The 27,733-nt window shown below is 37.8% G+C and overlaps 1 protein-coding gene across 4 annotated transcripts in view; it reads right to left on the bottom strand.

Moving 5' to 3' along the window:
- TNNI3K (TNNI3 interacting kinase) overlaps positions 1 to 27,733 on the bottom strand; it is a 298,830-nt gene that overhangs the window by 167,974 nt on the left and 103,123 nt on the right. For all 4 annotated transcript variants that reach the window (XM_046645714.1, XM_046645713.1, XM_046645712.1 and 1 more), the window contains 6 exons: positions 24,784 to 24,882; positions 19,795 to 19,933; positions 13,624 to 13,768; positions 13,431 to 13,535; positions 9,646 to 9,740; positions 8,906 to 9,055 (listed from right to left, as the gene is read on the bottom strand). In XM_046645714.1, the coding sequence (XP_046501670.1) occupies positions 8,906 to 9,055; positions 9,646 to 9,740; positions 13,431 to 13,535; positions 13,624 to 13,768; positions 19,795 to 19,933; positions 24,784 to 24,882 (733 nt within the window). The remainder of the gene's footprint in view (positions 1 to 8,905; positions 9,056 to 9,645; positions 9,741 to 13,430; positions 13,536 to 13,623; positions 13,769 to 19,794; positions 19,934 to 24,783; positions 24,883 to 27,733) is intronic.

Raw genomic sequence — 27,733 nt, 5'->3', positions numbered from 1 at the left:
CTTGGCTCTGGAAGGCATCTCTGCCTGATTTCCCACCTCCTGCTAACTGTGGGCTGAGGCACACACGGATGGGAAATTCTCCACTGCTCTCACTGCTCTAACAAACTACCAAAGTGCATGTAAAGAAACCTGAAAAGCACTAAGGCCCAGCTCCCAGCCTGATACTTGGCCACAAGGAGTTAAACAGAAAAATGCCCTGATGGAACTCACTAAATGGACTCGTTAAACCAAACTCCTGATAACGGATACACCTAGATAACCAAGGCACACTAATGGAACACATCCAGAGATAATCAAACTTCCACTAATTGAATAAAATGTTTTCCCATATCGAAGAATTTACTATCTACATCCAAGTATTTTATCCAAATAGGAGGGTGCTACGTTATTAGTCTAATGCAGTTAGAATAATGATTTGCACTTTCAGAGTATTATTCATTGGAGCCCCTGAGGGTCTTGGCAAAACGGACTCTCCTGTGGGCTTGAAGACTTTTTTATTTCCTGCTCCCCACTCTTCCAGTGCTGTCTGTAACCCCCAAATTCCATGCTTTCTCTTTACTTTGTCTTCTTGTGTTCCTTCACTCCTTGCATATGGAGTGACATCCCCCCCCGCCAAACCTCTTTGCTTTCAACTTTCTAAATAGCTCTTCATTTTCAAACCTAAGTTGTTGTTTAAGCCTACAAGTCCATCCAAAGGGCAGTTACATGGACAGTTTAGTATCTACATAATGGCCGTGTACAAAAGGGAGGATTCATAATTATTCAAGAAGGAAAAGTACAAATTTTATTATTTCCCTATAAGGTTGTCCCTCTGTCCCCACCATTTCACATTAGGAACAATGAATGCTGTTCATTGCTATAAGAAATTATTTTAAGAACATAGAAGAAACTTTCCTATGAAAATTATTTTAAGAACTAGGTTTGAAGATTAATGGCAAATGACACCAGTAACTAAGATCTTCTCCCTGACTTTGTGACTCCGAGGCTCTCTGGTCCAACGTTAAGTAAAGAACACAGAGATTTAGTCTCCATTACAGATGCCAACGAATTCCTATAGACCTCATATGTCCCACATGCCCAGGTCATCAAAGGAGCAGTCTGGGCCTCTGTTTCTACCTGCCTCAAAGAACGAAACATTCATAGCAATGGTATAGATGAGATTTTGCTTAATACTTTGCTATCTCCCCTTCCCATCCTGTTAATAACTCACTTTCCAGAAGCATTGAAAAGTGGGATCAGAATATGGCTCCTGACATTTGCCCTTCTGTGGCCCATTTTCCTCCTGACAGTTCTGGTCCCATACACTGTCAATTAAATGAGAGGAAACAAAAATTCCAGACTTGCTGTATCTTCTCATGACTTATATCTGAAAGACGTTTTAATTTTATCTTACAAGAAAGGGGACACACAGCCCCTTTCCCCCATTATTCTTGTCCCTTAATCACCAGGCCCAAACAAGAATGCCACCAGTCCTTTTTCACCTTGAGATAAGAATCCACAATCCTGAATGCTTTTGACAAAAGAAGATTATATACAAACCAAGTCATTTGGCATTCCTCTTTCGTCTTTCTCTCTCCTTCCCATTTGGTCTTTCTTCCCTTTCCTTCTACAAATATTTACTGAGAACTCATTAGAGACCAGCTCAAACAGCATCTTCCCAGGGAAGCCCTCCATGACTTCTCAGTTTTAAATAGTGTCCTTGAACATTTTACTTATCATTGTGTTTCCTTTTTACTTGATTCATAGCACTTACTATTATCTGATAGTTTCTACTTGTTTTCTTCCTCATGACCTGTCTCTTCTTCTAGAAATGCAAACTGCCTAAGAGCAGGAGAATATTGTCTGTCTAACTCACTGTGTTACCTTTCTAGTACAGTCTCTGTCATGTATTAGGTTTATAATAAGTTGTTTTGAAGGAATGAGTGGTACAAGGTACAGGAGATAAAGTGTTAAAATAAAAATGCTCATTACTCTTGTGATGAATTCTGTCTAGTACAAAAGAAAAGAAAAACAATTATACAAATGTTCACTCAAATTTAATTTAGCCAGGCTCTAGGAAGGAAAGGTAGAAGATGCTGTGAATGTGCCTAATGATACTATGTTACAATAGGCTGGAGGGGTCAGGAAAGAGTACTTTGAGGAATTGTCTTTTAAGGTGAACTTGAAAGATGAGGATGAGTTGATTAAGTAAAAAGGGAGGGGAAAAGCATTCCAGCCAGAGGGAAGATTTTCACAGTTCCAATGCATAGAAAGAGGAGCTGTATTTAGAGCATTCTTCACAATCTTCTGCCCGCCCGTTAATTTGAGTATTAGGACTGTGCAGTTAATAAGAAACCTACAAAATTTAAAGATATACATACAGAGACAATTGAATAGTGATAAATAGTATTCTTGAAAACATCAGCTATATTATGACTGACCAGATACCATTTAGTGAGACATGGAATAGAATGTTATGGCTGAAATATCTGCTCATTCTCTATTTCACTTCAACAAACATGTATTGAGCATCTATTACGAATCAGCTGTTGTATTGTTTTTGGAAGATGAAGATGAATAGTCCAAATGTTTTCCCTCAAGAAGTTTACAGTTTGGTAATGAACAGAGTGTTTCAATATGGAGTGGTAAATACAGAGATAGAGGTGTGCACATGGTACAATAAAACATAAAGAAATGACATGTTTGCGAGGCTGGAATTCAGGGAAGACTTTCTGGAAGAGAGGATCCATGAACTGAGTCTTGAAGGCCAAGCAGAAATCAGAAATTTAAAGAATGGAATGAGGCGGGGAGGATAGGAGGGTGTAGAGACAGAGAGGACTGCACGAGAAAAGGTTTGGAAACACGGAATAACATGATATGTGTAGGGAAGAACAAGTAGTTTTATATCATGGTATGTAAATAGACACTGTCTCACAGGGCTATTGTGTAGATCTGGTGACTTAAGACATGTGAAGTGTTTAGAATGCGCCTGGTACAGAGTCAACCCCCAGTGAATGTTAGTGATCTAGTGAATGTGGAGATGATTATGGCGTGTGGGTCACTTGTGATAGGAGTGACTGGCTATGAGTTTCGAGAGGTAAAAAGGGCATAGGGCATAGGAACAGGGTGTTTCATGATAATAAATGGGGACTTTTTCCTATGGGTGATAGTATGTCAGTGAAGGATTTTAAGCTGGGGAATTATTGCTCTATTTACACTGTGAATATATCTTTCAGACTACAGTTGGCAAATGGAATCAAAAGATGCCGAAGACAAAAAAAGAGTAGTTAAAAGGCTATTAAAATGGATAAGGAGAAAGATGATAAAGTTACAAACTAAAACAGTGATAGTAATGATAAAGAAGAAAGGATGGATTCAAAATGTACGTCTGAAGTAAAATAACAAGACTTTTTGATTGAATGTATGTGGGGAAAGGGAGATTGAGGGAGAAGAAGCAGTCGAGCATCAATCCAGATTTCTAACTTACGTTATCAAATGGATGGTAACGCCATTAAATGACAGAATGAATAAGAGATATGGACGAGAAACTGACTGAGGAGGACAAAAAAGATACTAAGTTCAATTCTGGATTCGTTGAGTTTTACATACTTCTCAGCTATCTCAGTAAAGGGATCTAGCATATCAGTCAGTGTGGTGGTTTGAAAACATGGCCCACATTCTTTGACACTTCTCCATGACTGAGGGGGACAACCCTGCCACAGTAGAGACTTAAAAATTTGTGCTAAAGTTGGTAAAATATTGTTTGATATATTTGCATGCAACTATACATATTAGAATAATGGTTTTAAAATACTTTCATAATATTTTGATTAGTGATTTTCAAAACTTCCTTGATCTTGCCTCAGTCCTGAGGTTTTAAAATAAATGGTATTACTTGAGTCACAAATAAGAAATATAAATACAATAAAACAACACATGCTGTTATATATTACAGGTTTGTTCAGTGGAGTTTGGCAGGGATATAAACCCTTCATTAAAAGGTTTACAGAAGATGCCCATCATCCTCATGTGTCAATATGTTGTATTTCTTACTGGACACTAAGGCACATTCTAAATTAAGAAAGACCATGAGATTTGGGACTTATGTAGAGCTTGACTGAATCTCTGCTATGCACTTAATAATAGCAACAGATACCACTATTTTTATTAAGAAGCTGTTATGTTCCAGACATTTACATCTTATCCCTAACCCTCAGCAGAATTCTGTAAAGTGGTTATTAATTTACTCATTTTAAACTTGAAGATTAAGCCTTAGAGAGGTTAAATAATTGCCCAAGGTCATTAAGCAACATGGATGGAATTTGGACTTGGAGCTCTCTGATTCTAGACTGAGGTGGTAAGAACTCGAACTCTGCAATAAGACAGACCTCTGTTTGGTACCAGCTCTCCACTCAAGAGCTGTGTGGCTTGGGAAAGTGTGACTTAACAGCTCTAAGTCTCAAACTTTTTATCTGAAATAGAAAGGTAATACCAATTTAAAGTGTTATTTTGAAAATTAAGTTATATATACACATATATGCTTACGTAAAAGGTGCTTAATGAATGTAAGTTCTCTTCTACTGTCCATTTTAATGTGTGTGGCTTCTTACATAATTGTGTTAACCCCCTAAATGAATGAAAGTTCTTCCCACTCTAATGAGAGTTGGTGTTATTTTATTCATCTATTTTTAAGAAAGAGTAACTAAACATGTAGACAAGTAACCAGTATACACAAAATCCCATATAGATTTTGAAACACTCTCTAAGTCTTTTGTTTATTCCTTCCTCTACCCCACCCCTAATCCACTCTAGCATACTAAACTAGGTTACTAAACTCCAAATAAGTAAGAATTCAATACAAAAGCAGCTTGGGAATTTATATTCTATTGATGAAGATTTATCAAAAAATGTAATGAATCCACCTCTTCTTCCTTCTCCTCTTCTCTTACCCTTATCTCTTAGTTATTTTTTTCTGGATGAAAACTGTGGAAACTCACAACTGTAAGACTTCATTACTTTTAGAGAATACACTATAGTTTACTATAAATAATTCACACCATACTACACTTGTCAAAAGGAATGAACAAAGTATATATCATGGTACAGGAGCCTTGATTTTTATTGTTTTTGCTCACTTACTCACTAATTCTCCAACTGCAGCTCCCTGTCACTGTGAATTAGAGTAGTCCTGCTGTATACCAATATTGTATTCTGGGTAATTAGATATTGGGATAGGAGCCTCTGTAAATTACTTTAACTGGCGTCAGTACTGAAGCAAGTAAGAAGTTTTTAGTTTTGTTTCTAGTTTGGGCTGTTTTCTGACCCTAAACAGCCTGACATAAAGGAGTGCTTTTCTTTGTCAAACGCAGTCTTTTCAAATCTAACTGCCAGAAACAGTATTGAGCTATGTGTTCAATTCTAATTGGCTGAGATCTTTTCAATTCGGTAGTTTCATCTTTAATGCAACGGATGTAAGATTATGTGTAGGTCTTTTCAATGGGTTTTCCATACTGGTGATTAGGGCAGAGGATTTGAACATAAGCAGGCTGCTGGCTATTTCTTCTGGCCAATTTAAATTGATTCATACAAGTCCTTTGTACCCCAGGGAAAGGGCAGAACAAATCCAAGTAAGCGAGTCAGCTATCGCTACTCTCAGATGGAATAGCAGAAAAGAAGAGGTTGGGGGGAGACTTGGGGAGGGGAAACACTCTAACTATTGCAAAATTGGAGATCTGAGGAGTCTGGCAGAGAAATATTGAAACTTAACCAGTAGGCTTCTGTGTAGAATCAAGGTCACCAGAAAAATTATTTCCAAGATTGATTTTGATATCCTTAGGTTAAAAGGGCTATGTAAATAGGAAGGTTTCTTCATATCTGATCCCACAGGGATCCATAGTGAGTAAACTCTTTTCTGAAAGTATTCTAAAAGAGAGTAGATAACTCTTCCAGAACTACAAGGCACCACTGAATGTGTCATATCAGAACAGTAGAGAGGGTCAGCTAAAAATTTTGTTTGGGTGAAAAATTTATCTTAGAACCATTCAGAGATGGGTGCTGTTGAGAAAGACTCGCAGTTTTCTGTTAAGAGGGTAGACTAAGATGAGCTATTCAAACTGGGCACATCAAAATGCAGACCCTGGTTATGAAGCTCCCTCCTGGTTTCTCTCTCCTCGGGTAGGATAGGGTACAGGGTAAACCATGCTGGGGCCATTTCTACATCATCTCTATTCTATAAAGAAGGAACTCCAAGTGAAGTTTTAGTGCTTCCTCCACTCCATCTGTAAGTCGGTCAGGAAAATCGTCAGTATGCCACATCAGTTAATTTGGTGACTGTCTCTCTAAGGGAGAAAGGAGAGCTCTTATTTATCTAAAGAAAACAGGGACAGTGCTCTGTTGACAATATTTTAACAAGGCCATTTCAGTCCTCGCTGAACACATGGAAACAATGCAAAACTTCTCTAGCACGAAAAAATAGCAACAATTTCATTTTGTTGGTTTGGCTTGCTTTGCTCTAGAACATATGCAAAACATCCATCTGTCTCCTGAGTACTAACATTCAATTTGTTAAAATTCATAGTAATAATGAAATGCAACGCTGATGCCTGGCATATTAGTTGAACAAATAAGGGTGACAAGTATGGCATATGTTGCAGAGACCGGTGGGTAAGTCCTCTAAGCTAAAGGACTTTTGTTGTTGTCATTTGGTAGGATATCTTAGGAGCTTACACAATGATTCATTGTTTTGTAAAGTGTGGAATTCCACAAAAATAAAAGTAAAACCAGTTTTCAACTATCACTCTCAATCATCTAAAAACAAACAAACCCAGCCCCTGTGAAGAGCGAGCTGCAGCAGCTATTTCTGAGCTGTCTTCCTGAAGACTAATGCTTTGTAAACAGCTTCTCTGAAACTCAAATTTCTTGAGAGATGCTGTCTGCGAATCACTTGAATAAATGAAAAGTGCTGAGTAACTAGAACTTAGTAAGGCCTCCCAAGGCTTCAGAATATGTAAGATTTTCCAACCCATACTCAAATATAAAACTACCTGGAATTCCTGTTATACAAGGTAGAAGGCTGTTATACCTAACAGAAATGCATCCAGAGATCAAAAGGCATATACATAAATGTTCAAAGAAGCAATATTCTCAACAGTCCCCAATTAAAAATTATCCAAATGCCCCTAAACAGTAGAATGAATAAATTGTGATATAGTTACAAAATACTACACCATACAACAAGAATGAACAATGTACAGCTACCTGCAATGACATGGATGACTCTCACAAACGGTCAGTCAAAAGAAGCCAGACACAAAGACATATATACATAATAATCCATTTATATACAGAAAAAGGCAAAGCTAATTTATGCCCCAAGAAGGCAGTGGTACCCTCTTTGGGGAGTGACTGGAAGAAATGTATGTGGAGCTTTTGGGTACTGGCCTTGTTTAGTTTCTTCATTTGGATGCTGAGTGAGTTTAGTTTGTGAAAATTCATTGAGTTATCATGTGCAAACACGTGTGTGTGTGTGTGTGTGTGTGTGTTTGTATTTATACAACACTCAAAAAGTCAAAAACACAGCAGGCCTATCTCTAACTCATTTCATACTATTCCATGTCCGTTCACCTGTCTCTGTTAAAGTAACTCCTACATCACTTTTTCACTAAAAGTCTTCAGACCTGTATGTTTTCTTTCTCCTCTATGTGCTTACAATAGCTCCCCATTTCTATCCATCAAACTCCATCTCTCTCTTCATTGATGGACTTTCATGTCCTACTTCAGGCAGACAACCTTTCAGATCAACTTGGTAGCCTGAGCAATCTTCCAGGTTAGTAAGTACTCTTTTTTAGTATGGTCTTCTAAGGGTCTAGAATTTAAAAAGTTAAGAACATTTCTTTATATACTTTAAATATTCTAATAAAACAATGCAGGCAACAAAGTCTGATATATTTTACAGTATTTAGTTGTAACTCTCTGATTTCAGTGACAATGTATACTGTTCTATGTCACTTGAAAATTTAAACTCCTTAGGAGCTTACGTGCATATGTAGATCCCACTTAGAGGTAAAATATGTATTAATAACAATGACAAAGATGCTATCTCACTTTCTGATTGTCTCTGGTTTCCTCTTCCTTAAAATTGGCGAATAAATTATTAGTCTTCCTTATTTCTGAACTACTACTGTTACCACTGCTATCATTACTGAAATACCAATTATTAGGTAGTTATTTTGTGCCAGCCACTGTTGTAAGCAATTTGCCCATATTATCTCATTTAATCTTTACAATCTTGTGAAGTAGGGGTGGTTATTATCCTAATTTTTCAGATGAAGAAAGTGAAGCTCGGCAAGAATAAATAATGTGCCCAAGATCAAAGAACATGCTTGAGTTAAACCCAGGTGTTCTCGTATCACAGCCCAAGCTTTTACCACTTTTGAGCTCAAGTAATTTTATACTTAAGCACTAATCATTGGCTCCCCTGATTTGTCCAATGCAGGCATATTGTCATTAGGTTTAGATCTGACAAATACTCCCTTTGTTTATTTGTATTTATTTCATTTTTAAAAATTTGAATCCACATCAAAATTCCCCTGTATAAGAGATAAAGACTAGCTCTATGTCTACTCTAAGAAAGTGGCTATTATTACCTACAAATTTTGTTTCTTTAGTACCTAGGAATGTGATAGCTCGTTCTCTTTTCAAAGCGCCAATACCAAGAATGCCTTCAGCTCATCTGTAGCCCAGGAGTTGCTTTCCCTAGTGGTGGTCTATTGGACTCTTTGATCCAAGTCCCCAAAGACTCAAATGCAATCTACAGGGAAAATAGGAGTATACAAGCGAAGCAAGTAAAAGAATTATTGATGCATTGACATAATCTATGTACACAGTTCAATGTGTGACGACAGAGATGCAATGATGAAAAATATACCTTTTTCATAAGCCCACATCAAACATGTCTGCTCATCTTTTTCACCACTAGACCTGCTGGAATCACAAGCTACCAGATTCATATCAGCTCCATTATCCAGTAAGAACTGAACCAGGCGAATGTGACCATGGTAGCAAGCAGAGTGCAATCCTATTAAAGAATAGAATAAAAGTGCTAAAGGAGAAAAGAGGAAAACTGAACACTGATTTTCAAAAGACAGTCATAACCACATAGTAACAATGTCACCAGAGATACAAAGCTAGGATTGATTTCGTTGATCAAGAATTAATTCTGCCATTGAGCAAACAACACATACTTTAAGCAAAAGAAGTATCCTATTCTAGTCTGCATTTTGTTTAGCACAATTTCTAGTATTTCTACATCCACTGTAATTACCAAGAACAAATGTTAGCTCTTTGTACAAATCAAAGAACAAAGATCTCAAATAAGTATTTTTCTTGAGCAGAAACCAAGGGCATGGCCATATAGTCAATCTGTGCTGGTGCAGGCCATAATGGAAGCACGGGCTGTAGATAATTTAGCACAATAACGAAACTGACCAAAAGTTAGTCTGCTTTTTATTACTACCATGCACCATCAATTATAAATGATGCCACTGATAAAATATCCCTCCTCACTGGGGTTGACCACTCCCACTACTCCCTTCCCTCTTGAGCACAGCATTGTTCTTGAGCATTCATGTGCATCAGAAGTTGGTGATGTTCTTACTACAGTCTTACCCGTGTGCCCGTCTCTTCCTTGGTGGTTGATGCTTACGACATTCTGATCAAGAAGAAATTTAACCAGGTCAATGCTCTTGCCATAGGTACAAGCACTGCAAAATACAACATAAAGAAAATAGAAAGGCCCTGTTATGGGCTGAATTGTGTGCCCCTCAGATTAATATGCTTAAGTTCTAACTCCCACAACTTTACAATGTAACTGTATTTAAAGAGGTACAATTTAAAAAGTAATTAAGTTAAAATGGAGTCATTAGCGTGGGCCCTAACCCGATATGGCTGGTGTCCTTATAAAAAGAGAAGATTAGTGTACAGATGACTGACAGAGGGACAACCATGTAAAGACACAAGCAGAAGGTGGCCATCTGCAAGCCATGGAGAGAGGCCTCCGAAGAAACCAGACCTACTAACACCTTGATCTTGGATTTCCAGCCTCCAGAACTGTGAGAAAATAAATTTCTGGTGTTCAAGCCACGAAGTCTGTGATATTTTGTTATGGCAGCCCTAAAAAACTAATACAGCCCTGATTCACCCAGGCTATTGTAGATGCTGATGTGTATATTAGACAGCCAAAGAGACAGAAGGGAAAAGGAAGGAAGAGACAGAGAAGGAAGTGATAAAAAACAAGCACATAGAGCAATAAAATCCTGAAGATTCTCAAATCTGGCCCTTCAAGAAAGGAACTGCATAAAATTTCTAATATTTTCTTATTAAGTATTTCCTATTATATTAATTCTGTTTCATAAGTGGAGGGGAAACATTGTGAAGAGTTCCATGCAATTTCAACTATAGGACCTAAGCATCCTGCAGGACAATCAAATGGGGGAACCCAGAAGTGTCCCGAGAGATTTAGGTGACAACCTGGACTTGTGATTAGCATCTGAAGTGGGAGGTAGTCTTGTGGGACTGATCCCTTAACCTGTGAGATCTAACTCCAGGTAGTGTCAGAATTGAATTGAATTGTAGGACATCCACTTGGTGTCTGCAGAGAATTGGAGAATCGTTTGGTGTGGGAAAAACTCACATACAGTTAGTGTCATGTATTCTGGAAGTGAAGTATTGAGCGTAGTAGGAGAGTAAAGAAAAGGAGGCTTCCTTCCAGATTTGGTTTTAAAAACTGTCGTTCACTAGGTCTTACTATTTCATCTTCCTGGGGTGGCCTTGCCCAAATCCTTTTTCTTTTATGAATTATAATTATTCTCTTTAAAGAAAACACCATTATTCATCAAGCTGAACTGGTGCTCCCTCTATGAAGTCTTCTCATGAACCAAAAGCTGAGTTGACTGCTATCGCCTCTGCTTCCTTGTCATTTCAGTCTTAGGGCACTTGTTACCTTGTGCTTTGGCAGTGGACACACCTATATTTACTCTGACACTTTACAATAGAGTTCCCTTAAGGAGGGAAGGGATTGTGTCATGTTAATGTTCCTACCGGCGCCAACACAAGGCAGGTCCTTCATAAATCTTTTTTTGAATAATGAGTGAATAAAAAGCCACCAACTCAGGGCAGGGGTGGCCCCCTGGTCGAGTGGTTAAGTTCGCACGCTCTGCTTTGGTGGCCCAGGGTTTTGCCGGTTCAGATCCTGGGCACGGACATAGTATCGCTCATCAAGCCATGCTGAGGTGGCATCCCACATAGCACAACTAGAAGGACCTACAACTAGAATATACAATATATACTGGGGGGCTTTGGAGAGAAGAAGAAAAAAAAAGATTGGCGATAGATGTGAGCTCAGGACCAATCTTTAAAAAAAAAGCCACCGTCTCCGTGCAATAGATCATATCAACATTAATTATTTGCATTATAAATAGGACCCATAACACTACACTTTTAATGTTCCATTGTCTGAATGGCCTCATTGCTTCTTTTCAAAGCAAATACTTACAGGAAATGACGAGTTCTGAATATACACATATTTGTGTATACATATATGTATACATGTGTGAATATATATGTGTGTGGATATATACATATGAAAATAATAACAGACGTGTACTGAGTCCTTACTATGTGCAAAGCATTGTAATTTGTATGTAGAAAAATTCATAAACAAAGCGAATTCCTCATGTAAAAGAAGAGTTTATTTTAATAGATATGTGCCTAAAATGAATAGAATAAAAATTTTAATATGTTATTCCTAGTAGCTACAGGCTTGTGCAAAATTAAACAATTGGACACATACTTTCAACTTACTTTACTAATCTTGTCACATAGACAATCTTCTGGAGGTGACAATCGCCCTCTGATTATAGTTGGTTCCAATCTATGTGCACAGAGCGGCAAAAGGATTTGAAAACTAGCCTGAGGTGTCAGCCTCAACAAGCATGACCTAATGGGGAAAGAGGACACCAGTAATCTGCATATATCAGTTCTGCCCATTGTCCCTTATGGGACAAATTTCATTGATCCTCTTTGACTGAAGGCGTGATCTGAAGAGTTCTTGCATCTGTTCTCTTACAGAGTGTGTAGAAAAAAGACAAAATATTTTGGTACTAGAATATGAAGATATGTAAAAAGCATAGGATTTGGAATTAGTCAGGCATTAAATACATGCTTTCCTAGCTATAAGAATCTTTGGCAGTTTACTTAGCTTCCCTGAGCCTCAATTTTCTCATCTGTAAAAGAGGGATAATAAATCCAACTTCATAAAAGGGTTATGAGGACTAAATGAGATAACGAACGCAAGCCATCCAGCATATATTCAGCGCTCCATAATGGAAGTCTTCACCACCCTGTTCCTGATCTCTTTGGTTGATAAGAAAAATCTGTAAATCCAAGTGAAATTTGACAAGTTGATGCCTGATGCAAAAGCACAAGCTTAGTTTTAGTTCAGTATGAAAAAAAGAGTCTCCTCTTTTCTATTATTCACCAGTGCAATAAAGATACTATGTAAATAACACAATAGTCTCAAATACATTTTTTTTGAGGTTGCAAACTAGCCAAGAAATCTATCATGTGTAGGTAAATGATCTTCTATTCAAGGTTTGCTAAATTCAAATTGCTACATTTTTTGCAGCAAAATGGTAACTCATCAAAAGTGAGGGTTTTAAATTTTATAAAATATCTGCCTTCCTTTTGGACATTTTAGGGAGTTATGGCTCTGAGTGTTTAGCAACCCTTTCCTTCCTCCTTCCCTCCTCTCCTCTTCCTTCCTTCTCTCTTTCTTTCTTTCTTATTTTTTGCAGGTTTTCCAAACCTAGTGGCTCCTTCAGTGTGCTTTTCTAGAGGACCTTGTAAAGGGCTCTCATGGATTCCTAGAAAGGAGCTAACGCTTTCTTAGATATCTCAGTGGCAACCCTGACTAAGCTTCTACAGGCTGACAGATGGATGTCTTAGATAGGTAGATACTTTTGCACACAAGGTTTAAGTGGTAAGAAGAAAGTGTCACATTTAATGCTGATGAATTCCAGTAATGAGATTCTTGTCGGAGGAGGATTATGGGCACTACCCTTTCGGCAGCTTTCTGCAGAGTGAAGTGGAATAGAAGCAATATGCTTACAGATGTTGATATGCCTGTTGCCTTGGCAACATCAGTCCCTGTCTTTGTGGCTGCTGCCAGGAGCGCAGCATCTGGCTCCGGCCCCATCTGTTGTACTGACTGCAGCATCTGCCTCTACCTTTGCTTCTGTGCATCTAGCTTGGGCTCCTTGTCCTCTGCCCACCCTCTGCTCTTGCTCTTTGATTGCAACATCTGCCACTCCTCATTCTTGCTTTGTGTACACAACTTTAGGTGCTGCAGGGTGTCAGCTAAGTTTAGTGGCTATTGCACTTAAATATTCTTTTACCTGTGAAAAGCTGTTTCACTGAAGATGTTTTCCTTGGTCAGACTTTCTATTCCTGATATTTGGATGATTTCTTTGGCGACTTCAAATTTGCCATTGTAGCATGCCCTAGAGTTAAAGAGAATATTTTGATGACAATAAGAAGGTACACACAGTATAGCTGGAGGACCCACAGAACTATATACACAATACTCACAGGTGCAAAGGGGTATCTCCATAGATATTAACAACATGTGGCTGAACTTCCAAATTGCTCTGAAGCAGGTACTTCACTATATTGTGGTGTCCAAAGCGAGAACAGAAATGGAGTGGGACGTGGTCTTCATTGTCCTGAGCGTTCACTGTCATCAACAAGAAACAAAAAGGATGTTATCTTTTTTAGAATCCTCTGTTCCTCAGCCTTCCCATGTGTAGTGTCAGGGACTTTTCTGAGTGCCTGAGAGACTCCTGGAAATTGCCAATTAATGATAATAATAAAGGAAATTAAGTGCAACCAATTTAAAAAGTTATAATTTTATTCTATTACCTATTACCACATTAAAAAGGCTTTGTTCTAGCTCCCATAAATTCTATGGAATGCATCTAATCAAATCTATCTTGCACAATAAAATAGTTCAGGAAACTAGTAAGCATCTAAAAGGTACTCGTGGTCTCATTTCCACAAGTATCTGTGTTCAAACTGATTTTTTTTCTGTAGAAGATCTTACAAACTACAGATCATGGCCAGAGCAACATTCCCAGAGATTTTGGTTCAATAGGTTAGGGTGGGGCCTAGCACTCTGCATGTTTACAATGCTGTGAAGGAGGTTCCTATTTTCCTTAACTGAGAATTGTCATACTACAGAATACAAAGCATGGTATAATGAAACGACAAGGAGCTTTAGAGTGGGGCGGGGCTCATTAATTGTATTGCCTTAGACAGCTATTTAACATTCAATTGTTTACTCAGTAGTGGGCATTTGTCCTTCTATTTGGCCCATTCAGCCTCATAACCCCTTCCCACATTTGGGGAATTCCCTGTACTGAAAGTTCTGACTGGAGGCCAAGATCACGTTCTATCACAGAGGCTGAAAATATGCTTTCCAAGCCTCTTTTGCAGCTAGGGCACAGGATTTGTAGAGGGTGACCATATGTCTCAGCGTAGGCTTGTCATCCTGACATAATTTTTAATAGTGATCCTTTCACTCTCAACAGCACCCTGGTTTGGACATTATCTATGGGTTCCTCCAATCAACACATTATAGCAGACTACGACATGAGAGCCAATGACACAAAAAAGCAGAGCCTAATCGATCTTGGTAATGTAGCAGTGGTGGAGTGGGCCCATCCAATCTCTAGTGGTAGTGATAGCAGCCACAGACTCAGTGCCCTGCATTGTTGGTGCTAGAAGCACAAGTGTTGGTGTGTGTGCCTAGCAGGGGTGGCAGCGTGTCCTCAAAGGACTAGTTTGGGGTGTGAATTTTCTTTGAGGAAGATTAGCCCTGAGCTAACATCCACCTCTTTTTGCTGAGGAAGATTGTCCCTGAGCTAACATCCATGCCCATCTTCCTCTATTTTATATGTGGGACGCCTACCACACCCTGGCTTGATAGGCAGTGCATAGGTCCGTGCCCAGGATCTGAACCAGCAAAGCCCAGGCCGCCAAAGTGGAGCACAGGAACTTAACCATTATGCCACTGGGCCAGCAATTTGGGGTGTGATTTTGGACATTGCTCCTAACTGTGAGAATTCCAAACTTGGTTTTCAACCTTGTCCTGAAGAAGATTCCGTGTGCTAACTGATACCTTCAATATATTCCTTTTATGCTTAAATTACCAAGAGTTAGTTTCCGATGCTCACAAATAAGAACATCTGACTGATAGATACTCATTCCTCAACAAGTATTAAATGATCACTATGAACCAAGCACTGTGCTAGGCGTTGGAGATATTGATTTCTTATCAGTAACAATGGATACAATAACACTATTGTTCCAGGGATGCTGAAAAAATTTAAGGAGAGCACGATTGGAAAGCATCTAGCATGATATCTGTCACATATTAGACAATGTCAACTCTCCCTTTTTATGAATTTTCCTCCCTAGAAATCTGCTAAGTGTTAAGAACAATGAGCTATAAAAGAGTCTATACCCTCAAATAACTTATAATCTAGTCAAATTGTCAATAATTACAGGGCTGAAGTAGTAGTAACTGAATACCAAGCTGCTAAATTCTGGATTTGCTTTAGCACAATTTTTAAAACTAAAATAACTGAATCAACTGCTCTATAGCCATTTGTTTTACTATTTTATTACTTTGTCCATCTGTACAGGGTGCTTTATTCAAAATGGAAAAAAATAGCCCTTAATAAGCCTATTCCTTCTTATTCTTACACGTATCTATAATAGAAATTATCCACAGAACCAAAAGAATTGAAGGAAAGAAAATTAAAAAAACAAACAAACAAAGGATACGAAGAGAATGAAAGGGAAGATAATAGTTAATTTTAAAAATGTGCAAGTAGTTTATTCCTACTGTTGTTACAATCATCATTTAACATTTAATAAACACTGACGTAGGCCTTGTGCTTGCTATATTTGTAGACAATGATTCTCATTTTATTGTCCTGCAAGATCTTAAGGCAGAGGAAAATCTTTAACAAAGTCACTGAACTCCTCCTCCCAAGGCTGTTATTGAAAAATAAGTTTTGGAATCTTTTCTATTAATAAGTGGCTCAGAAGGATACCCTTCCTTCAGAATAATGTTCCCGGTTGTTTTGATTATCTTCTTTTTATGATACTTTTCCTTTGTTCACATTCTGTTGGAAGCCAGGGAAAGTCAATACCATGAGTCGATGCTTGGGAACAGTAGGAAGTCCAGGGCATCTGGAGGTCACATAAGAGTTCTTGAGGTTCAGAAGGGACATTGTAAGGTAAAAGGCAACATAATCTTCCATTAATTCATAATTTGCCTTTGACCATCCCTGGCCCCACCAAACATTATTCTTCAGTTGAATCAATAAACTTCAAAGTAGATTATCCACTTGGTAAATTACCTGCAGTGGCCTAGAAATTCTTCCCATCAAAGAAGATATAAATACCAACAGAAAGGACAAACCAGGAGAAATTTGGATCAGATGCAGAGTTTATACATATGCATCTGTATTTCCACTTCAGTCATTGTGGTATACTTAGTTTTGTCTTGAACCAATTTGCAAAGACAAAAAATATATATATATATATATATCTATATAATTATATCTTACCTGAGAAAATTGAATATATGAATGATATTCTATTTGCTTTAACTTATCATCTTATTAAATAAAGGAGAATTTCAAGCAAAGGAACACATACAAATCATTATTAGGAAAATATTTAGTACCTAGTCTTCTACTTTGAAGAGACTATGTGTTCAGTGATGACTTTTGAGAGAAAGATTGCATGAATGGGTAGGTGGACGGATGCTACTTCTGTCTTATTTCTGCCTATTGATCTTAAAGATAAATTAAAAATTTCTATATTAACCCAGCAATGTCAGCACACCCCATTAACTCTGGAGAACAAGTTCCAAGTGTGTCTTAAATAAATTTTCAATAACAAATCTATGTAATAGCTCTGACAAGATATTTATTTAAAAATAAAATACTTCCTCTTACTAACCATGCTCTAGAAGTTTTTGTGATTTTCTACAATATCCAAGTCCATGTTAAAAGAACTATAGCATTTACCATTCAAATCACAAAAAATTAGTAAGTTCTGAATTTTAAATTTTCCATGGTTAACTTTATTAAAGTGATAAATTGTGAGGACTGTATCACTATTTTCTTCTTACAGAGTCTGACAATATTTTGACCTTTTTCAATCTCATTCAATAAGCATTACATTTCTCCTTTTTCATTGCCCTAAGAGGTACAGGGAAGAAGACCAGAGAGTTAAAACACACATGACTGAATAGGTCAGCCTCCCAAGCATGCTGAACTGAAGAGATTGCTTTCAGAATTACATTTTGGCTAATTTTGTAACCTGAATTTATTTTCACTTGTGACATTCTGTTATCATGGAAACAAACTGTAAATACCAGATTTCAATTTGTGTTCCTTTTGGGGTCATTCATTTACTTTTCCTAGTATGTCCATTCACCACAGGCAAAGTCCAGATCTAAAATAAATCATCTGGAGGCTTAGCTACATTTTGGAGTAAGTGAACCAGCTGATAATAAATCCTGTGCAGTGTCTGTCAGCACAACAGATCTTCTGGTTTATTCTTTCCAATTGGTTGAAATGCAAAAGAGACTTAAATAGCAATTGTGCATTAGAAAGAAATAAAAATACTTAAAAATCTGAGTCATGCTGTCTCTTGACTTGTTAAATGATTGAGGAGGAGGCACGTAGTGATTGTGTGAGTCAGAAAGAAAATTTTAAAAATTATATCCTATGACGCTGGTATGTAAGGGGAATACGGGTACACATTTCAATGCCTTTCATAGAAGAGTCCTTTGATCCTGGAGACATGCTGATCATAAATGACACTCATTTCAACACCACCGAGCTTTGGAGTTGCACAGAGGAATAAAAAGCTAAAGTTGGCATCGGTAATAAAAGGAAAAAAGTGAGTGGATCCTGAACCCTTGGCAGAGCGAAGCAGTTTCAAAAACACAATTATGTGTTCAGTAGTTCACACAGGTGTACCTCTTCCTATTCTAAACCAGCAGAATCAAAGAGACTGCTTAAACAAGGTCCAAGGAACATGCCCCTTGCATCCTGACAACACAGATTGCTTATGATAATGCTATAGAGAAGATGCCTGAGTTACTGCACACTGACTCATATAGAAACTGACATAAATTATGTTTCTCAGACTCTACAAAATAAAATGCCCCTATTTCCAACATGGAAACTGGAAAGTGCCCTAGCCTCTTGCCATAGTTGTCTCTATGAACCTTTGTATTTTCCTTAGGAGTAGATGAAAATATTGATTAGCTTTATTGACTGCGTATTAATCTCAATTTTGGACCAAGGAACTGGCAGTTCTGGAGCTTTGACAACCTTGTCCTTTTGGAAACGTGCATCATTTCTGTTGCAAAGGCCAGCAGGTCTTACAGCTGGGCTTTTAATTAGGTCTCTTGAGGGTCAACGGAAGAATGTTGGATATGCCTGAGAGAATTTAATGATAAGATGTAACTCTGAGTGAATCTGCGTCAAAAAATAAAGTTTGTAAGGAAGAAAAAAAGAAAGAGAAAGTAAGAACTTTTTCCATAATCTATTTTTAATTAATTTTCAAAAATTCATTTTATAATTTAAAAAATAAAAAGTTGCAGGGAATTCTACTCTGTTTATTGCATCTAAAATCTTTCTGTGTATTCTAAAGCTTTTTTCCTAACTTGATCATATTCTAACTCAATTTCCATTAAAAATAAGAGTAATATCAAACACTGGGGAGGATGTGGGGACAAACTGGAATTCTCATGTGTCGCTGTGGGAGTGAAAAATAGTACAAACTCTTCGGAAAATTTGTCTGAAATTTCCTAAAAAGTGAAACATATGCAAACCCTTTGATCCAGCAATTCCACTCATGTATATATATATAGCTAAGAGAGGTGAGCACATATGTCTACCAAAATAATTAAATAATAATATTTCTGGCAGCCATATTCATAAAAGCTAAACACTAGAAACATTCAAATGCCCATTAGTAGGAGAATGGATAAACAAATTGAGGAATATTCATATAATCTTCACCAATAAATAATCATGGTAAAAAATAAGCTATGATTCATACAACAACAAGGATTACAGTCAAAATCATCTTATTGATCATAAGAAGGAAGTCACAAAATTATATGAAATTTAGGAACAGAAAAAACTAACCTATGGCAAGAGAAACCAGAATTTTGATTACCTTTGGTGGCGAAAGCTATTTACTGAGAATGGGGCATTGGGAACTTTCCAGATGAACTATTTTCAACTTTTCAGATGAAAATAGTCTATCTTGATCTAGGTGGTTTTTACGTGGGTGCGTGCATAAGTAAATATCCACTTATGTCAATACTCATTTAAGATCTGAGAATTTTGGTATATGTAAATTTTACCTCAATTAAAAACAAGATCAGTGAATAACAACAAATAGGAATAATTTATCTAGGAAAATCCCTTACTTTTACTGGAGCACCAGATATATTAAGAGTTGAGCTACAATGTGTAAAGAAAAATTAACATATAGGTTTAATTAATATATTAAAAATAATAAATTATGACTTGTGGAACAAAATAGTATATGAGTACAGGATTAATCAGCTTCAAGATTATTTCCTAGTAAATAAGGAAAGTACAAGTAAAAAGTACATGCAAAGTAAAAGATAGCAAAGGTCTTCTAAACGTACAATCTTACCATCTGCTTTGCTGCCTTCTTCCATCAAGAGTTTTGCAATATTAAAGAATCCTTTTGCAGACGCTAGGTGGAGGGGCCTATCTCCAACTTCGCCACTTACATTTACATCAGCACCAAATTTCAAAAGGAGGCGTGTTACCTAAAGGATCCATTCATTTGAAATTAGTATCAAAAATTAAACAATAACATAAAGCTTTCAGTAATATGGAAGAAGACATATCATTAAGGCCTTCTCTTAGATTATTTTTACCCGAAAATAACAGAAAATCCTAACTCAGCTTGCTAAACAACAGGAAATTTATTATTATATCACCTAACAGGAAGCCCAAAACTGGAGCGATCTCAGGGTTGAGTCTTCATTGTACGTAAATAATCCTCTCTAAAGCCACCCGTAATCTTCTCTGAACAATCTTTTCCAAAGTCTCCTTCTGGCCAGAGACAGCAATGTTCATTTGATTCTTGATTTTCACAGCAGCTCCAGGCATGGGTCACCGATGTTCACCTTGCTACTGGAGTTCTGAGTTCTTTTCTGGATTTGTGAGTAAACGGAAGATAGCTACGCTAGCCCTCGCATCTTCCCCAATTAGTTGAGATCCACATCCAAAGGAACATAGAAAGATAAAGTATTAAATAACTTAGGAGTCGTCCAGGGGTTGTTTCAGGTGACTTAGGAAATTCCTTCAAATTATGTACATATCCATCTAGAAACTTTCTAAATAATTTCTCTAAACCTGACATTGCCTCCCCTGCGAATTTCAGAAGTCATCACAGTGATCCCAAGAGATAAGTTAGGAGGCATGTGTCATTAAAATAACAGTTTTGGGAGGACCCCTGCAATTGTCCTGACCACTGAGGTGTCAGTACAAAAGCGAATTCAAGCTCTAAAACTATTTTGACTTTCTATGTGGCAGCAAATAAAAATGTCTTGGGCAGAAACCTCTCAAAAATATAGTACATATTTGAAAGAAATTCTGGGCAAAAAGTTAGCCAGGTGGCATGTGGGGAAACTTCCTATTGAGTTTAGTGGGTGAAGAAAAAGTGTTCTGAAATCAGGCTTCTACTCATTAGCTACATCAACTTGAATACATTATTTGACCTTTAGAAACCTCAGTCTCTCCATTGCTAAGATGGGGATGATAATAGTTCGACCTCACAGAACTGTCGTGAGGAATAAATAAATTATTACATGTAAAGCATTTTAAAAAGTGCTTGGTACTCAATTAATGCTAGCAGAAGTAGTAGCCCCAATGTGGAATACGTGTATTTTATCAGTTTGTCAGCTAATGGTCAGACAATACTTAATTCAGGAGAAATCAGAACAGTGTAAGTTTAGTCTCAAGAACTTTGCACTCCTCAGCAGATATTTCCACTTACACAGATTCCATAAATTCTGATTACGTGACTTTATAATGGACATATTTAAACTATCTTTGAAATCGATTGTCTATTAAGCATTATTATTATATACCTAGGAAATATTGCTCTTGGTACAAAACATCTACTCTCCCACTTAAAAATAAGTAAATAAACAAATGGCTAGGAACATGGCACATTAGGCATATTTATATATCGAATGTACCATTTTCCTGTCAGCATATTTTAGAAAATGACAATAGCATCCATAAATTACTTACGTGCTGTCTTCACACACAGAAAGTGAGTCCCTTATCATAAAAGGGCCATCCACATTTTAGCATAATTTTATAAGACTGTGACTATATATTCAGGGAAAGTAAGCAAATTTAGCTCTCCACCCAACATGCATAGCAGCTCTTTATGTTTCTGCTGGGTGACAAGGTTAATCGCCAAAGAGGACGACTCTACAAATAACATGCATTGTGTACACTCTGTCTGTGCCTGAAGTCAGGAAAGTATGGAATTTTTTCATCACCTGGGCTGTTGGACCCTGTGCTTTCAAAAGCCTTTTCAGTGCCCAGCTCTCCAGTGCACTCCAGTGCACTCTGAGCTGCACATCAATGAAATGAGCAATCTTCCCTAGCTGCAGGTCACGCTTCACGGGTCTGAGAGTGTCCAAGCATATGCCAGCTAGCCAAGAAAGAAAGGCACAATGACTAGAACAGCACAGGGACACAAGTGAGTTTGATTTTCAACTTGGGATTCTCAGGCAGTGCAACGGCATGACCTCTACGAAAGTAAAAAGGTATAATTCTACCTCATAGTTGAGTAAGACTAGAGATCTAGAGATATAACATGAGGAAGAGTGAACACGCCATGTCAAAAGTTTTGTTATCCAGTAATGTTTGTATTTCTGTTTTATTTGGTTCTATTTCGTTCCTTCAGTGTAATTAAAGGGCAGCATTTGAAAGTAGCATATAAAAATTTTGTCTTTGGCTATGTTAAGGTTGACAATGAATGGACTTTGGAGTTAGAGCACCTGACCTTGAATTCTAGCTCTACCACTTAAGCAAATTGCCTGGACTTTATTTGTCTCAGTGATAGAAAAGGGGTAAGAAGAGGCTCTTTGCTACCATAGGATGAGTATGGGCTTTGGGATCAGACAGACCTGAGTACGTATTCCAGCTCTTCTACTTATCAGCTGCATGACTCTTGCATGCTGCCTGACTTGAGCGAGTAACGTGTATATCATTGCTAAGAAGGGGCAAATAATAGCTAATTTCAGGCTTGTGGCAAAATTAGAAAAAAAATCCACATAAAGGTCTTAACACAATGCCTGTCCCACAGTATGAGCTTTTTCACGTGGTAACTCTTACTAAATTCATAAGGTTGTCCCTGTAGGTCAAATGAAATTATTTATTGAATGAAGGGACACTGTAAACTTTAAAGCATTCTATACATATTATTACTTTATTACAGAATCTCAAATTTTATAAATATGTATGTTATATAATTATTTATTTAAAGCAGATTACATATTTAAAACACATTTAGTGATTGTTCTTTAGTTTATCTAGATTATTCCACATATTAGTTTCCCATTGCCACTGTAACAAATTACCACAAATTTATTAGATTAAAACAGCACAGACTGATTCTTTTATAGTCCTGGAAGTCAGAAGTCTAAAGTCAAGGTGTTGGCACGTTTCATCCCCTCTGGAGGCTATCATTTCTTTGCTTTTTCAGCTTCTACAGGTTGCTGCATTCCTTAGTTTGCGGCCCCTTCTTGCATCATTTTATGCCGGGAGCAGCCCACCAGTCAGCTAAGCCTCTACCCAAGGGCAACGGTCCGGGAGAGAGATGAGGGAACGAACGGTGGACCCTCAGAAGATGGCGGTCGGCCGCTCCTGATCCTACTCATGCTACTAATCTTAGCAGTATTGCTCTCGCTGTTCTTTTTCTGTACATGGGGATATCTTGGGGAAAATCTCTCCACGCAGGACAAAGAAGCTGGTGTAACCTGGCCTTCTAGGGTGGGTTCAGGGGAACAACAGCCTGAAGGGAAAAAACATTCTGATCCCCTCCTGGAAAGGCGGTAAATGAGCTTGGACAGCCCTCAAGGAGGAAGCCTTCTAATAATCAGCCTCTAAGGAGAACATTCCCTCCTCAGGTCCTTCTAGGAGGTAGATATTATCCTAGGCCTGTTAGGACAGAAGGTAAATGGTGGCACCCACCCAGGGGCAGAGGCATGCAAAAACTACCCCTTCCTAAGGCAACTCACGATCCTGATAAAGTTGCAGAAAAATATCATAATATATTGACACAGGGGAACTGGGATTATGATGAGGATTGAGAACCTTATAAAATAGTTAATGGTAAAAGAGAAACCCCAAGCACTGTACCTGTGTAGCTTTCAATCCCCTTATGCTTTGCAATACTTCTGCTTTCATTATTATAGGAATAAAGATAGAGGCTTAGGGCCATTCGACTCATGGGGAACTGAGTCTAGACATTACACCCCGTTTTGCAATCAGTCTTAGACATCTAGACGCCTAGTAGACATATAGAAAAGGTCAATATCTATAATTAACAAAGGTTGCTTGCTTCTCACAGACATACTGTGCTAATATTGTAACAAGATATGCTTATATACCCATTTTGTTTGCCAAAATTATGTACTGAGACAATTCCATGAAATCATAAGCGCGTGACCTGGACCCTATATAAGTGCTTGAATGCTTTGAATAAATCAGACTTGGAAACCTCACTTCCAGTCTCACCGTAACTTCTTTTTTCGCTGACACCGTTCATCCCTCAGGAACCCTACCAGCTGGAGCTGCACTCCGGCAACTTTAACCTCTTGCTTCCATTGTCACATGTCCTATTATCCATTTTGATTTCCTGCTGCCTATTATAAGGATCCTTGTGATTGCATCAGGTCCACCCAGATAATACAGGATAGTCTCATCATCTCAAGATCTTTAACTTGAGCCCATCTGCAAAGTCCCTCTGGAAGTAATGCTCACAGGTTCAGGACATTAGAACATGAACATATTTTGGGAGACTTCTTAGCCCACCACATGCCAGGACAGTAGAAAAGAGGCAACCATGTTTCTGAAAGACATCTTTTTTCAGAGAACTGTTGGAAAGACCATTAAGATTTGTTTTATTGTTATTGTCATTAGCATCATCACAGTGACATTTATTGAGCATTTCCCAAACACTATAAATTAATATCTCATTATAACAGCAACACTAAGAGGTAGGTAGTATTAATAGTTTCTCTATTTTGTAGATGAAGAAACTGAAGATCAGAGAGATTATATAACTTACACATGGTCATAAAGCTAGGAGCTTTTCAACTTCAGGCTGACTGACCGCTGCGGCTGTGCCCTTACCCACGTACCCCACCGCCTCCCTGTGTACTAAAGTAGGCAGTAAAAATGAATAACTCAGCAGCTGCAATGTTTCTGTGGATCTGCAAGCTCCTCCAGGGTGGAGCTGATGAGAATACAGCAAAAATAATTCAAAGGATATCTTAAATATCCTTTCTTTGAAGCTAAGACAGTTCAACAAAAGCCTGGAGCACTTAAGTGGTCGCCCAGCCTTCGAAAGTTCTCTTGTCAGACTTACCTGTTCGTGCCCATAGTATGAAGCAATGTGCAAGGGAGTGAAAAAAACTGCATCTTGAACATTGACATTAGCTCCATGTTGCAACAGTATATCAGCAGCCTGGACAAGAAAGAGAGCTCAGTTAGGAGCTTCATTTGGGGCATCTGCCCGTCAAAATTCATTTTACAACCACAATGCACAGCTCTTCTTCAGGAGTCACCATCTGAAACAACTTTCTTCCACCTCCCTTCTCTGAAACCTCCAAAGGCTTGCTCCTACCTAGAACATAAAGACCAAACCACTTACTACGGCATTCAAGGTCCTCTCAATCAGATGGTATCCTTTTTAACATATTCCCATTAATCTCTTTTCATATACCCAATTGTATAGTCAAACTTCATTCTGTTTCCTTCTCCTTTGAGTCTTGGTTCACATTATTTCTTCAGTCAGGAATCCTCTTCTGCCCAATCTACAGATCTTTAAACTCAAACTAAATGCCATGTCCTCCAAGATTTCTTTGATTTTCCTCCTTTAATTGCCAACTAATTTGCTGAAATTTTCTTTCTCTTAAATCTCATATATCTTTATTTCATGCTGTTTAGAACATTTAAAAAGTTTATATACACGCCTTATCATCTCTATTAAAGAGCAAATTTTTTAAGGACAAATCTGTCTCTATAATCCTACCTTAGCATGTTGCTATGCAAATAGTAATCATTCAATAAGCATTCATTGAATGAATGAATGAATGAATGAATGAATGAGCAAGTGAAAAACAGTGCCAGGAGCTGTTATCCAACTATCTTGATGGAAAGCCATAAATTGCCAACAAATCTGCTGACCCTTCAGATTTCTTCTCCTCCCAAAGACCCATGTCTAAGTCCCTCTTCTCTGGAAAACTGATTGGAATCATTGCCTTCAGATGTGCTCATTTTCACTGTGGATTTTTCTAATGCACTGTCTATTCTTCAGTTGGTCAAATAATATACATGTGGGGAAATTTTCAAAAGTCTGTTAGACTTAAGAGAAAAAAGGAAGATGAGATCTAAGAGCTCTGGGAACTTATGCTCCAAACACCGCTTCTGTTTCTATAAACAAATGGCTTCCTTGCCTGTTTGAATCATAGCCCGTCAGGAGTGGAGAGGGACCATGGACATTACATATCAAATCCCTATGTTTTAAAGAGGAGGAAATTAAGAATCAGAGGAATCGGGGAATTTTTTTCTTATTTTTGAGGAAGATTAGCCCTGAGCTAACTATTGCCAGTCCTCCTCTTTTTGCTGAGGAAGACTGGCCCTGAGCTAACATCCGTGCCCATCTTCCTCTACTTTGTACGTGGGACGCCTACCACAGCATGGCTTTTGCCAAGCGGTGCCATGTCTGCACCCAGGATCCGAACCGGAGAACCCCGGGCTGCCGAAAAGCGGAGCATGCAAACTTAACCGCTGCGCCACCGGACCTGCCCTGGGAAATTTCTGAAAGTCATGGAGCAAGTCAATGTTAGCAGAGAAGTGAATCTTCAGTCTCTGGCCTCAAGCTTTGTTTCTGAGTGCTCCATAGTTTTAAATAGTTCATTCATTCAATCATCCACTTATTCATGCATCAATGCACAACTTATTGAGCCTATATGAGCTAAAACTGTGCTATTTTATATGCTCCTTCTCACAATTTTTTTCAATCACTGGGATAACATTAGAACTTATTGTAATTGTCACACAAAGAGACAAGGAATTCTTGTTGTAACATCTGAAATTTCTGGTGGGGCCAAAAATATAAGCAGGTGTATAGGCTTCTATACATTCCCAGACCAATGTTTTTGCTGAGATCTGGATTTTGCTGACTAGTGATCAATACAATATACAATGTGTACAGTGAGTTGTTTTTCTAATGAAAAATTAAAACCACGATTAACATTTGTGAAGAGCATATTATGTATCAGACCCTGAACTAAGTGCATAAACGGTAACTTGAGTGACCTTTAACTGTTCCACTCCAAAACACAGAAAGATAGGTGCTACTCTCTCATTTTAAAGGTGAAGAAACTGAGCCTCTAGGAAGCTAGGTAACTTATTTGAGGTCACATAGCTAGTAAGGGGCAGAAATGGAATTCAAATCTAGGTCTGTTTGACTTCAAAGTTTCTTTGCATCAGGCCCCTCCTGTGACCTTGATCTCATTAATATCAACCTTTAAGTAAATGAACTAACTAACTCAATCTCAGATGAAAAGAAGCTTTCTGTCAGTTGGAGCTCTGTAGATTCAGCTTGGAAAAGAATGCCAGGGCCATTTATATCAAGCGCCTGGTATGTTAAACTTCACATGCCTGCAAGTTCAATCTTAGGAACCTTTAAAGGAGGTCACAAACGATCAAGGTAAATGAAGCTTTTTACATTTTCTCTGATTTTAAATATAGCATAAAATAAAGAAGACAGCATGAATTTTTATTGTAAAAAGGACTCTCAAATGTTAACATATAGAGCCAATTTCTTAGGCATGGTTCCAGAACTTACTTTCATTCTAAAAGATAATGGCTCTTAGGCTTCAATAAATAGCCCAAAGCAAATTTTTTTTCCTCCTAAGTTTGCACTTACCCAGTCATTCAGAAGGTCAATCTTTTGGCTGAACATTCATTAATTATGAAGTGTTGGCCTTCTGAGAAACTGTCAAAATGTAAGTTTTAATGAAACCGCACAGAGTCATTATTGAACTGTAGGTTTTATTTAGTTTGTTTTAAAATTCAAAGAAATATTTCACCATTGAGAGTAATGTACATTGGAATTATCTGAATAATTTCACATTATTTATATGAGAAAAATGCATTTATTGATTTTTATGGTTTGGAGAGTCATGATGGGGAGAGTATCTTCTAAGCAATCTTATGGGAATATAATATATTTTGATGTACAGATATTCCTGTCATGTGGCTAAGACAAATACACTCATATTAACATTTAGGCTGGGACATATATCCAT

Source organism: Equus quagga, chromosome 18 (assembly GCF_021613505.1).
Source record: "Equus quagga isolate Etosha38 chromosome 18, UCLA_HA_Equagga_1.0, whole genome shotgun sequence".
NCBI lineage: Eukaryota > Metazoa > Chordata > Mammalia > Perissodactyla > Equidae > Equus > Equus quagga.
The sequence above is the reverse complement of the archived record's forward strand: the minus strand, read 5'-3'. Positions and strand labels throughout refer to the sequence as shown.